The sequence below is a fragment of the Saccopteryx bilineata genome, chromosome 7, assembly GCF_036850765.1.
Source record: "Saccopteryx bilineata isolate mSacBil1 chromosome 7, mSacBil1_pri_phased_curated, whole genome shotgun sequence".
NCBI classification, from domain to species: domain Eukaryota; kingdom Metazoa; phylum Chordata; class Mammalia; order Chiroptera; family Emballonuridae; genus Saccopteryx; species Saccopteryx bilineata.
Window position 1 is genome coordinate 626,254 of NC_089496.1, and position 13,600 is coordinate 639,853.

The 13,600-nt window shown below is 38.6% G+C and overlaps 2 protein-coding genes across 4 annotated transcripts in view; one reads left to right on the forward strand and one right to left on the reverse strand.

Annotated features, from left to right (window-relative positions):
* CROT (carnitine O-octanoyltransferase) overlaps positions 1 to 3,380 on the reverse strand; it is a 41,049-nt gene extending 37,669 nt beyond the window's left edge. Inside the window, exons 1-2 of one of the 3 annotated variants that reach the window (XM_066240444.1) lie at positions 3,250 to 3,380; positions 2,594 to 2,679 (exon numbers count right to left, since the gene is read on the reverse strand). The gene's annotated coding sequence lies outside the window, so the exon portion shown is untranslated. Of the gene's footprint in view, positions 1 to 2,593; positions 2,680 to 2,945 lie in introns of all 3 variants that reach the window. The other 2 variants (XM_066240445.1, XM_066240443.1) reach the window with 2 other exon arrangements.
* The window catches only part of LOC136310690 (uncharacterized), a 43,503-nt gene continuing 30,243 nt past the window's right edge, over positions 341 to 13,600 (forward strand). The window contains exons 1-2 of the mRNA XM_066239538.1: positions 341 to 495; positions 2,884 to 3,617. Coding sequence (XP_066095635.1) covers positions 341 to 495; positions 2,884 to 3,617 — 889 coding nt within the window. The remainder of the gene's footprint in view (positions 496 to 2,883; positions 3,618 to 13,600) is intronic.

Here is a 13,600-nt window from a genome sequence, read left to right on the forward strand (position 1 = left end):
GGGAAGCAGAGTTTATGAAGTAAACTATATATTAAAACAGCAACTGAGAAATCAGGAACATTAACATTGAATAAGAATTTCCTGTTCTTTCAAATACTACCTTTTAAAACTAATAGCAAAGACAAAATATTCCACTCGTTGAAGGTTACAGAATAAAACATTATCAAAAACAATAGTATGGCAGAGACTCTTTTCAGCCAATGTAATTTCCCCCTTCTTTCTTAAGAGAATCCTGACTTTTATCTGGGCATAAAGCTATAGTTATATCTCCTCCCTCGGAGCTCAGCATGGCTCTGTGATTTACGTGTCACCTCGAAGTCATGCCCCTGTAAAGGACTACATGGGTTCACCCTGTGCTTTCTCTCCTTCTCACCGCCTAGCAGGTAGTCCCAACTGGAACAGCACCTTGGTCCCATTTATGGAAGCCACGTACACGCATAATGTCCAAGCAGACCTCGGAGATACTGTAGGTTTGGTTCCAGACCAAGCAATAAAGTGAGCTGCGATATTTTTGGCTAGTGGAGGGTCTTGCCTTTATTTTGTAAAAAAAAAAAAAACAAACAGATCTGTGAAGCGTAATAAAATGAGGGATGCCTGTATTGTGGTTGTCAGAATCTTTCTCCTAGCCCTGGACTCCTCCCTCTAGGTATATGAAACAAAAATAAAAAAGAAACATCTCATTCATACCATTTGTTTAGCTTATATATAAAAAAATTATATATAAGAGCTTATATATAAGAGCTTAGCTTAATATAAAAAAATAATCCATGGCCTGACCAGGCGGTGAATGGAGCATAGGACTGGGATGTAGAGGACCACCCAGGTTCAAAACCCTGAGGTTGCCAGGTTGAGCACGGGTCACCAGCTTGAGTGTGGGATCACAGATGTGACCCCCTGGTCACTGGCTTGAGCTCAAAGGTCGCTGACTTGAGCAAGGGGTCACTTGCTCTGCTGAAGCTCCCGGGTCAAGGAACATATGAGAAAGCAATCAATGAACAACTAAGGTGCTGCAACAAAAAACTGATGCTTCTTATCTCTCTCCCTTCCTGCCTGTCTGTCCCTATCTGTCCTTCTCTCTACTTCTCTCTCTGTCACAAGAAAAAAAAAAAATAATAATCCAAAAAAGAGATACAACAAAGACCTCATAGTTCCTCTTCCAATCTAATGACTTTGGCCGCACTTCACTTTGACCATTCATAGACTTGGCTTTAGATCTAATGGAAATGCAGATGTAGGTTCAAATTCCAGCTCTGCCTCTTTCTAGACATGTGTGCCTGAGCAACTAACTTTAAATTTCCTTAACTGTAGAGAGCATAATCATATAATCAGATCAAGTTATTGTTAAGAGTTTTTTTAAAAATGTCTGCACAGCCTGAGCAGGCAATAGCACAGTGGACACTGTGCTATCACACATGGCCTGGGATTCAGAGGACCCAGGTTCGAAACCCTGAGGTCACTGGCTTGAGCAAGGGGTCACTGGCTTGGTTGCAGCTCCCTGGTCAAGGCACATACAAGAAAACAATAAATGAACAACTAAGGTGCCATAACAAAGAATTGATGCTTCTCATCTCTCCCTTCCTGTCTGTCTGTCCCTATCTGTCCCTCTGCCTCTTTCACTAAAAATTTAAAAAATAAAAATAAAAATGTCTGCACAAACACATTATAAGAATAAAGTAATATAGTTAAGAAGACCATAGTATTATGCTAGCTAGGCAGAATTTCTATGAATAGTCCCCATAATTCACCTCCTAACACCCAGACCTGTGAATACTGTATAAGATTTTCACTTCCACGCTTGTGATCATGTTATTTTACATAGCACAACTGGTCTTAAAATAGAGAGATTATCCAGGTGGGCCTAATCTAATCACTTGAGCAAGCTTTCTCCAGCTGGTGACAGAAGAGCCAGAGAAATTAAAACCATGAAAGAGGCTGTCTGACTTTGCAGACACAGGTGGTCTTACAGAACTAAGAGAAGCCCCAGCTGACAGACAATAAGAAAATGGGGACCTCAGTTGTATAACCAATGGAAATGAACTCTGCCAAACACCTTAACGAGCCTCAGGGAGACGGATTGCCCAGAGCCCCCAGAAAAGAGCCCAGAGCAACAGAAACCTTTGTTTCAGCTTTGTGAGATCCTAAGCAGAGTATCCAGCTAAACCTACCTGGACTTCTGATCTATAGAAGCTGTGAGATAATAAACTTGTGTTCTTTTTTTAAGTTTGTGATCACTGTCATGGCAGCAATAGAAAACTAATACACATACTAGAGTAGATAAGATGTTCCCTGTATACCTCCCTACCATTTAACAGGCTCTAGGAAACAGAGACCAAGAGTTCCAATTCCATACCCACTGTAGTCTTAACTAACCAACAGGTACACTTTAAAATACGAATTATCAGATTCTCAACAATAAAGATTAAAAAGAATATAATTCCAAAAGAATCCATACTATATGCTTTAAGAAAACAATGACGCTGTATTTAATTATACTGGGCTTCTTGGGAGCAATGAGATGTAAACTCAAAGTGGAAAGGAGAATCAGGAACAATAAGTTCAAAGAAAAAAAAAAGAAAAAAAGATTGCCACATACCAGTGCGCCAAGATGAATTGTTTAGGACTGCCAGGAGCTTGTTGCAATAACTGTTTTGAGATCACGGGTCTGAACTAGGCTGATGACTGCGGAAAGGAAGAAACAAATTTAACAATTGCAGTGGGGGGTGAATAACATCAAAAACTGGTGGAAGAAGGTGGAAGACAGACAATCTAAAGGTTGAGAGGCCCCAAGGCTCAAACTTTTGGGAAAACACAGCAAACACACGCAAAAAGTCCATCCGCTATTAAAACTGCATGAAAATGATTACACAGTTCGTTCGGTTTCAGACACCCGCACTCCCTTCCATTAGAAAGCCAGCGGTACGCGGAGAACCTACCAGCCCCCGAACCAGCCCGCGGCCCGTCGCAGGACTACAGTTCAAGGCTCGCCTCTACAGCCAAGGGACGCAGAAGGCGACGGGAGCTCGCAGACTCCTCCCACCAGCCCAAGACTAGACGCGAGAGGCCGGCAAGTGAGAGAAATCTAACCGAGCACCGCCGTCAGGGGTGCCCCTCCAACCCGGCCCCCGCGCCCGAGCACCTCCGCGGTCCTACAGTATTTAACTCTGTTCTACACGACTTAGCTTTCTCCCTCCCCCGACGGGGTGGTACCGGAGGGAGGGAGCGCTGCCTCGGGGTCCCGCTCGTCCTCACCCCCAGCGCCTCGCCCGCTCTGCCTCAGCACAAGCCCCGCCGGCCCGCTCCCTTAAGGCCGCTGAGAAGCCAAGAATTGGACGGAAAACCGCGAGGGTGCGGCCCCGCGACGACCCGGGAGCGGGGATTGGGTGGAATTCTCGAGGTCCCGCCCCATGCTCGACATGGGGCGGGCCGGGCCTGCGCCGTGCTGGGAGCCGGCCCCGCCTTCCGCGGGTGCCCTTGGCTTGAGGCTGGGTTCTCGTCCGGGGGCCTGGGGAGAGCGTGGCGACTGCTCGGAGCGCGGTCCAAACTGTGCCTGGCAACAGCAAAGGTTCCCAGGGCAGGGCACGGCGGGGTCTCCGGCCGGCTACGCTCCGCCCACACAGGTACCTAACCTTTGGGATGAAAGCAGGAAACTCTGATTCAGACGCATTTTCACCCAACTGTTAAGAGGCTCGGTGCCCCGTTGCCCTCCCTCCTCTAGCCCCAGTTCTAGTGTACCAGCCGCTCCTCTCCCTCCCCAGTGCGACCTTTTCTGCGTCCCCTAGCAAGAAATCATGCCAAAGCCTTATGAAGAAATGTGTGTGCAGGTAAAGGGACAACCACACTTGTGTCACTTCTCTTAACTTTTATCCACTGAGGCTGAAGTTTGCCCGGTTCAGACATGCTGCTGCATTCTGCCCGGCCCGAGCCTCGCTGCCCTTCTACAGACGGTCCGGATGCCTAAGGTCCTTGAAGCCCCCAGGAATGCTCGCCCTGCAAGATTGGGGTTGATCTGATGGCTTTTACTACCGCGCCAAAAAAATGGAGTTTTTAACCAGAGTGGAGCTAGGCAAGTTCTAGAGGAATATTATCGTAATGTAGTTTCGCAATTAATCTACTTTACATTTACCTCCTTAAATAAAATGAACTGTTTCATTTTAAATACACTTTATTTTTCGTGATAGAAAAAAAACCCCAATAATTTACACTGACTAAACTAGATAACATATAAAACACTGGATTTCAAATTAATGTCATTATTAATGAGCTAAATGGCACTGAGGCCGTGTATAATTGAGTATTCACTTGGTGTGAATATTCATAAGTTTTCTGCAGAAATATTAGTTTGATTACTGTGCAGCTCCAGCCCTTGATGGAGGTATTGCATAATATATGGCAGACATACCTTTCTAGAAAGAGTTCTGAATTCTGAAATTATCAGGCCAAAAAGGTTTAGATAAGGGATTGTAAACTTGTATTAGTAATTTCTGAGGCAATAAAGAATTTTTCTCTCATAGTATATAATTACTGGGTTGTGAATAATGTTAAAATTTACTTATTCTTAGTAATAAAAAGTTGCTCAAACACCTTCGTTGATTTTTTTTCCCTTTGCTATTGAATTTTAGCGCCTCTTAAGAAGCTTATGTGTGTTTAATGCCTGTTGGTGGCATAGAATGTAGGGTAATTTAGCTTCACTGTCATTCTCCTAGTCTTGATATTTATTTAAAGGGAAGTAAGATATTTCTGTAAAGATTTCTGAATTGTTGGAAAAAGAAAAAACTGTGGACTGAATGAAAATGAATTGAACAGAGACTTGATTATGCAGGATTAAAATATACTAATAAGCAGATGTACCAGTAATTCCAAAAAGCATATCTTTATGAGTGATTTGTTTTTCTTCAAAATGCATAACATATATTTTAATAGTGGATTCCAAATTGTATTCTTTTCAGGTTAAATTTGAACTAGTTTGCATTTCTTTGAATGGATGAGAGATACTGTTTAGTGAGGACAATTTTTCAGGCACATAAAAGATGTTGATAGTAAGAATTTGTCCCAAGATTAAAAATTGTGAGTCAAAATGTTTATCTGGAGCAAAAGTTGAAAGTTCTACAGGCCCTGGCCAGGTGGCTTAGTTGTTAGATTGAACATAATTCCCCATCCACCAAGGTTTGTGTGTTCAATCCCTGGTCAGAGGTATTTCTTTCTCTCTCTCTCTCTCAAATCAATCAATCAAGTTCTTTAAAGTACCACAAGTGATAAGAAGTTTCTTTTAAGTTGCCATGAAAGATCTTTCATTTTGGTTTTATGGAAGAGTTAAGATAACTATGATTTTTTTTTTTTTTTTTGAGAGAGAGAGGGACAGACAGGAAGGGAGAGAGATGAGAAGCATATGGTGTTTATATATCTCAGAAAAATTCCTTATTACTAAACAGCATTTTAAAAAGATTTAATAGCTTTATCAAGATATACTTTGCATACCATAAAGTTTACCCACTTAAAGTGTATAAATCAATGGCTTTTATCATAGTCGCAGTTTATACAATCATTTGTGTATCTTCTTTGAATTGTCTGTTCAGGTCCTTTATCCAATTTTAATTGGATTATTTGTCTTTTTGTTGAGTTGTAATAGTTCTTTATGCATCCTGGATACAAATCCTTTTCAAATATATGATTTGCAAGTATTTTTTACCCTTCTATGGAAAAAATCACTTTCTTGATAGTAGCTTTTGAAACACAAATAGTTTTAATTTTAGTGATGCCCTACTAATTAATCTTGTCTTTTAAATTTTTTATTTATTTATTTTTAACATATTTAAAGAGTAGGTGGTATACAATATTATATTAGTTTCAGTTGTACAGAATAGTGATTGATATTTTCTACCTTACAATGTTATCACCCCACTAATTCTAGTAATTATCTGTCCCTGTGCAAACTTATCATAATACTATTGACTATATTCCCCTTCCCCTTTTCACCCATCCCCCCTCCCTCCCTTGTGGTAACCATCCCTTTGGTCTCTCTTTCTGAGTGTCTTTTATCATTTGTGATTTTGATGCTGTAGCCAAGAAATCATTCCTAAGTTAAGTTCTAAAGGCTTATTTATTCCTGTGTTTTCTTCCAAGAGTTTTAAAAGTTTTTGCTCTTATGCTTGTGATCCACCTTAAATTACTTTTTAATTTGTGGTGTGAAGTAGGAGTCCAAATTCATTCTTTTACATGTGGAAATCCAGGTGCTGCAGCACCATTTCTTGAAGAGGCTCTTATTTCCCCATTAAAATGGCTTGCCCCCTTTGTCAAAAGTCAGTGGACCATGAATGATAGGGTTTATTTCTGTACACTCAAGTCTATTTGATTCATCTATATGTCTGTGCCATGTCAGTACCACACTGTCTTGATTACTGCATTTTTTTTTTTTAGTATTGAATTTAGACGTCTGAGTCCTCCAACTTCATTTTTCTATTTCAAGATCCTTTTGGCCATTTTGGATCTCTTGCATTTCCAAGAACATAGCAATTTTCAATGTCACACACAGCACTGGTACCAGACTACATAAATTTTTTTTTAATTTTTTTTATTTCAGAGACAGAGCGAGAATCAGAGAGAGGAATAGATAGGGACAGACAGACAGGAACGGAGAGAGATGAGAAGCATCAATCATCAGTTTTTCATTGCGACACCTTAGTTCATTGATTGCTTTCTCATACGTGCCTTGACCGTGGGCCTTCAGCAGACTGAGTAACCCCTTGCTGGAGTCAGCAACCTTGGATCCAAGCTGGTGAGCTTTTTGCTCACACCAGACGAGCCCGCGCTCAAGCTGGCGATCTTGGGGGTCTCGAACCTGGGTCCTTCTGCATCCCAGTCCGACGCTCTATCCACTGCGCCACCGCCTAGTCAGGCCATAAATATTGATATTTAATATGTAAATATTGACTTTATTTTTCATTTCTGTGGATTTGAGAGAGAGGGAAACATCAACTCGCTGTTCCATTTAATTGTGTACTCATTGATTATTTCTCCTAAGTCCCCTGACTGGGGATCAGACTCATGACATCAGCATAATAGGATCGTGCTTTATTCAGTGAGCCATCCTGCTAGGGCAGTACTGACTTTTCATATACATTATACTTCTGAGAAACCGATCTAATTTAGGTAGTGAACTGAAAGTGTTAATGTTCTTAGTTCTTTTCACTGTCAGAAAGCTAAATCTTTACTTTCACAGTCATGAGGAAAAACAATATTCACAAATGTAAAATTCAATATGAATATTTATTAACACTAGCATTATATGTTACATGTTGCATAATGTTATGTTTATGTGTATCTGGGGATTTTTTCAATACATATAGCATCCAAAAAAATAAGAGAAATGATGTATATGGATCCTCAAAAGGAAACCAGTAATATTCTGTTTCATGTTAAATACTCTATACTTTACAAAAATGATACTATGGTCAGCCCTTTAATGAAACATCAGTGGGAGCTAATTAATAGGCCATATGTTCCTAGGCCAATTATATTATCAAGAATCTAACTGAGCCTGGCCTGTGGTGGCGCAGTGGATAAAGCGTCGACCTGGAAATGCTGAGGTCGCCAGTTCCAAACCCTGGGCTTGCCTGGTCAAGGCATATATGGGAGTTGATGCTTCCAGCTCCTCCCCCTCTCCTCTCTCTCTCTCTCTCTCTCTTTCTCTCCCTCTCCTCTCTAAAATGAATAAATAAAAAAAATTTAAAAAAAAAGAATCTAACTGAAAAATCATCTAAGGAAATGGTCACTCACAGAATTGTGGGTGATCCACCTTACTATGTTTCGTCACACTTGCTAACATGTATACCTGACATTTCTTTTAATTTTAGAAATAGTTTTTACTTTTTAATTGTTATATAATTAACAATGTACCATTAACAATATACATACTTTTCAGTCTATCAGCATTGAGTGCTTAGGGGAAAATGTTAGGTTTTGATGGTGACTTGTAATATGTCACCTTTGTAATGCACTGAATATTTTGTCTTTTGTCATATTAGTTAATGCCCCATATTCTAATGCACACTTTATAGTGTACTTTGTCTATTAAAGGATGCATGTACATTTTTAAAAGCATATTTGTGTTGCATTATTTAAAATACTTCTGGGTACTTAATCATCATTCTGTTTTGTTTGTTTGGTTTTTTTCTGTACTTAGGTATCTATTACAAAAAGGATACCATAAACCTAATAGAAGGAACTCCATTATGGATTTATATAAATGGAACCATGTCATGTTATTCTGTTATTTCATCATGGCCCTTTTAATCATTTGCAACTCTTCTAAGCCCCGTGTTGTGTTTTTTTACGTTTTGTTTTGTCTTGCCTGTTATGCTTGTGACTAAAATCAAATTCCAACATCAAAATTAGATTTTAGAAAGGGTAGCACAGTAAAAGATAAGACTGTGAAGAGGCAGAACCAAAGAAGAGGCTTTCATTTTCAAGAAGGGCTTCTCTGCTAAAGAGGGTAAAAGAGCTTGCTGTTCCGGAAGCCCTCCCAGAGCCCTGCTGCATTGTTGTTATAGTGGCTGCATTGTAAAAGGCAAGGTCAGTGAGTATACAGAAGTCCCTGTTAAGCAGGACTGGGATCTTTCTAGGAATATTGTTAATGTTCACTGAGTTGTCTCACCTGAATTGGAAGGTAGCTGGTTTTTATTCCTTGATTACTTTATATTCAGAAGTCCTGCAAATTTGATATAAATAGTATATATTTATAAAAATATAAACTAAGGGGTTTTTTAGGTGCAACATCTCTAAAGTGTTTAATAGTGGATTCTCTTAAGTAGCGATCATTCCAGTGTAGGAATAGCCGTTCCATTTCATCACTACTTTTTAGGAGAATGGAAGGCACAGATGAAAGATGCCTTTTCTCACATTTTGGAGAGGGACTTTTATGAATGAGTTGTGTTGTTTTTTTTAATTTATTATGTTTACTTGGATTCAAGTGTCCTACTGAATATAATTATCTCAACCCCCACCCCTGTGTTCCTTTTTATACCTCCTGTTCCCCTTCCTCCTAAATCCCTCCCCTTCCCTCTAGGATTTGCTGTCCTGTTATCTATATCTCTGTGTTACGTATATATGATTTTGCAAATCCCTTTACCTTTTCTGATCCCATCCCCTCATCCCCCGTTCCTCTGACTGCTGTCCCTCTGGTCCCTGTGACCCCACATCTACCTCTATTCTGTTCCTCAATTCACTTTGTTCATTAGATTCCACATATATGTGAGATCATATGATATTTGTTTTTCTTTGCATGGCTAATTTCACTTAGCATAATAATATCCAGGTCCATACATGCTGTTGTAAAAGGTAAGATTTTTCACAGCTGCATAGTATTCCATTGCATATATGTACCACCGCTTTGAAGTCCACTCGTCCCCTGATGGACACTTGTGCTATTTCCAGATCTTGGCTATTGTAAACAATGCTGCAGTAAACATGGGGGTACATATCTTCTTTAGAATCAGTGGTTCGGTATTCTCAGGATATATTCCTGAAAGTGGGATGGCTGGGTCAAAAGGCAGGTCCATTTATAATTTTTTGAGGAATCTCCATACTGTTCTCGGCAGTGGCTGCAGCAGTCTGTGTTCCCACCAGTAGTGCAGGAGCGTTCTCTTTTCTTCACATCCTTGCCAGCACTTATTGTGTGTTGTTTGTTAATGAGCACCATTCTGACAGGTATGAGGTGGTATCTCATTGTGGTTTTAATTTGTATTTCTCTAATGATTAGTGATGTTGAACATTTTTTCATATGCCTATTGGACATTTGTATGTCCTCTTTGGAGCAGTGTCTATTCAGTTCTTTTGCACACTTTTTAATTGGATTACCTTCCTAGTGTTGAGTTTTAGAAGTTCTTTTTAAATTTTGGTTATTAACCCCTTATCAGACATATTGGTGAATATGTTCTCCCATTGTGTCGGTTGTCTTAATTTTGTTCATGGGATCTTTAGCTGTGCAAAAGCTTTTTAGTTTGATATAGTCCCATTTGTTCAACCTGTCCTTTATTTCACTCGCCTGTGGAGATAAATCAGCAAAAATAGTGCTACAAGAGATATCAGAGAGTTTACTGCCGAAGTTTTCTTCCAAGATGTTTATGGTTTCATGACTTACATTTAAGTCTTTTATTCATTTTGAGTTTATTTTTGTGAATGGTGTAAGTTGGTAGTCTAGTTTCATTTTTTTGCATGTACCTGTCCAATTTTTCCAGCACCATTTATTAAAGAGACTGTCTTATCTTCATTGTATGCTCTTACCTCCTTTGTCAAATATCAATAAAAGCGTGGGTTTATTTCTGGGTTCTCTGCTCTGTTCCATTGATCTGTATGCTTGTTCTTATGCCGGTGCCAAGCTTTTTTGAGTACAATGGCCTTATAGTATAACTTGATATCAGGAAGTGTGATACCTCCCACTTTATTCTTCTTTTTTAAGATTGCTGAGGCTATTCGTGTTCTTTTTTGGTTCCATATAAATTTTTGGAATATGTGATCTATATCTTTAAAGTATGTCATTGGTATTTTAATTGGTATTGCATTGAATTTATAGATTGCTTAGGGTAATATAGACATTTTAGTGATTTTGATTTTTCCTATCCGTCCATGAACACGGTATATGCTTCCACTTGTATCTTCCTTGATTTCTTTTATCAATGTTTTATAATTTTCCAAGTACAAGTCTTTTACCTCCTTGGTTAAATTTACTCCTAGGTACTTTATTTTTTTGTTGTTGCAATAGTGAAGGGGATTGTTTCCTTCATTTCTCTTTCAGACAATTTATTTTGCTGTATAAAAATGCCACTGATTTCTGAATATTAGTTTTATATCCTGCTAACTTGCTGAATTCATTTATCAGGTTTAGTTTTTTGACTGAGACTTTAGGGTTTTCTATGTACAGTATCATATCATCAGTAAATAATGATAGTTTTACTTCTTTTTGTTTAATTTGAATGCCTTTTATTTCTTCTCCTTGTCTGATTGCTGTGGCTAGGACTTCCAGAACTATGTTGAATAAGAGTGGTGAAAGGGGGCACCCCTGCCTTGTTCCTGATCTTAGGGGGATTGCTTTTAATTTTTGTCCATTGAGTGTGATGTTGGCTGTGGGTTTGTCATAGATGGCCTTTATCATGTTGAGGTATGGTCCCTGTATTCCCACTTTCCTGAGAGTTTTGGTCATAAATGGGTGCTAGATTTTATTAAATGCTTTTTCTGCATCTATTGAAATTATCATGTAATTTTTCTCCTTCCCTTTGTTTTTGTGATGAATCACATTGATTGATTTGCAAATATTGTACCAGCCTTGCCTCTCCAGAATAAATCCCACTTGATCATGGTGTATGATTTTATTAATGTATTGCTGTATCTGGTTTGCTAATATTTTGTTGAGAATTTTAGCATTTAAGTTCATCAGGAATATTGGCCTATAGTTTTCTTTCTTTGTAGTGTCTTTACCTGGTTTTGGAATAAGGATTATGCTTCCCTCATAAAAGGAGCTTGGAAGTTTTCCCTCCTCTTGAATTTTTGAAAGCTTGAGAAGGATAGGTATTATTTCTTCTTTGAATATTTGGTAAAATTCACCTGTGAAGCCATCTGGTCTAGGGCTTTTGTTTTCTGGGAGTTTTTTGATAACCGTTTCAATTTCACTTGTTTTACTCGGTCTGTTTAGGTTTTCAGATTCTTCCAGATTGAGTTTTGGAAGATTATATGTTTCTAGGAATTTATGCATTTCATCTAGGTTGTCCAATTTTTTGGCATTCAGATCCTCATAGTATCTTCTCACAATCCTTTGTATTTCTGAGGTATCAGTTACTTCTCCACATTCATTTCTAATTTTATTTATTTGAGTCCTCTCTCTTTTTATCTTGATGAGACTGGTTAAAGGTTCATCAATCTTGTTTACTTTTTAAAAGAACCAGCTCTTGGTTTCATTGATCTTCTGTATTTTTTTTTTTAGCCTCTATATCATTTATTTCCACTCTGATCTTTATTATTTCCTTCCTTCTACTTCCTCTGGGCTTTATTAATTGTTCTTTTTTCTAGTTTTTTTAGATGCAGTGTTAAATTGATTATTTGAGCTTTTTCTTGCTTCTTAAGATATTCCTGTAATGCTGTGAACTTTTCTCTCAGGACTGCTTTTGCTGTCCCATAAATTTTATGTTGTTGTATGTTCATTTTCCTTTGTTTCAAGGAAATTTTTGATTTCTTTCTTAATCTCGTTGTTAACCCATTCATTATTTAATGATATGCTATTTAGCCTCGGTCTGAATGTTTTTCATTTTTTTTATTGTAGTTGATTTCTAGTTTCATGCCATTGTGATCAGAGATGATGTTTGATATGATTTGAGTCTTCTTAAATATATTGAACTTGTTTTGTGTCATCACACGTGGTCTATCCTAGAGAATGTGCCATAAGCACTTGAAAATAATGTATATTATGCTGCCTTGGGATGAAGGGTTCTGAAGATATCTATTAAACCCATTTGATCTAGTGTGTCATTGAAGGCAGCTGTTTCTTTGTTAATTTTCTGTCTAGAGGATCTATCCATTGATGTTAGTGGTCCTACTATTATAGTATTGCTGTTGATCTCACCCTTTATGTCCAACAAAATCTACTTTATATATTTAAGTGCTCCTATATTAGGCACAAAGATATTTACAATGGTTATATCCTCCTGTTGAATTGCTCCCTTTATCATTATGTCATGACCTTCTGTATACCTTACTATAGCCTTTGTTTTAAAGTCTGTTTGTCAAAATGAAGTATTGCTACTCCAGCTTTTTTTTCATTTCCATTTGCGAGAAATACCTTTTTCCATTCCTTCACTTTCAGTCTATGTGTATCTTTTATTCTGAGGGTGGGTCTCTTGTAGACAGCATAGCTATAGGTCCTGTATCCATGCAGCTACCCTATATCTTTTGATTGGAGCATTTAATTCATTTACATTTAGGGTTATTATTAATATATAGTTGTTTATTGCCATTGTATTTTTTAAACCTACAATCCTCTTTTTCTCGATATTGTTTTTCCTTTGCTCTTTTGACAGCAGGCCCCTTAACATTTCTTGCAGTACTGGTTTGGCTGTAATAAATTCCTTGAGTTGTTTTGTTTTGTTGTTTTGTGTGTGTGTGTGTGTGTGTGTGTTTGTGTGTGTGTGTGTGTTGTTGTTGTTGTTTCTGTCTGGAAAACTTTTTATTTCTCTTTCTATTTTAAACAATAGCCTTGCTGGATAAAGAAGTCTGGGTTGTAGGTTCTTGCTTTGCATGACTTTGAATATTTCTTGCCAATCCCTTCTGGCTTCAAGTGTTTCTGTTGAGAAGTCAGATGTCATCCTTATGGGGGCTCATCTGTAGGTAATTTACTGCTTTTATCTTGCAGCTTTTAGCATTCTTTCTTTGTCTCTTAACTTTGGCACTTTATTTTTTTTTTTTTTTATTTTTTTTTTTCTGAAGCTGGAAACAGGGAGAGACAGTCAGACAGACTCCCACATGCGCCCGACCGGGATCCACCCGGCACACCCACCAGGGGCGGTGCTCTGCCCCCCAGGGGGCGATGCTCTGCCCATCCTGGGCGTCGCCATATTGC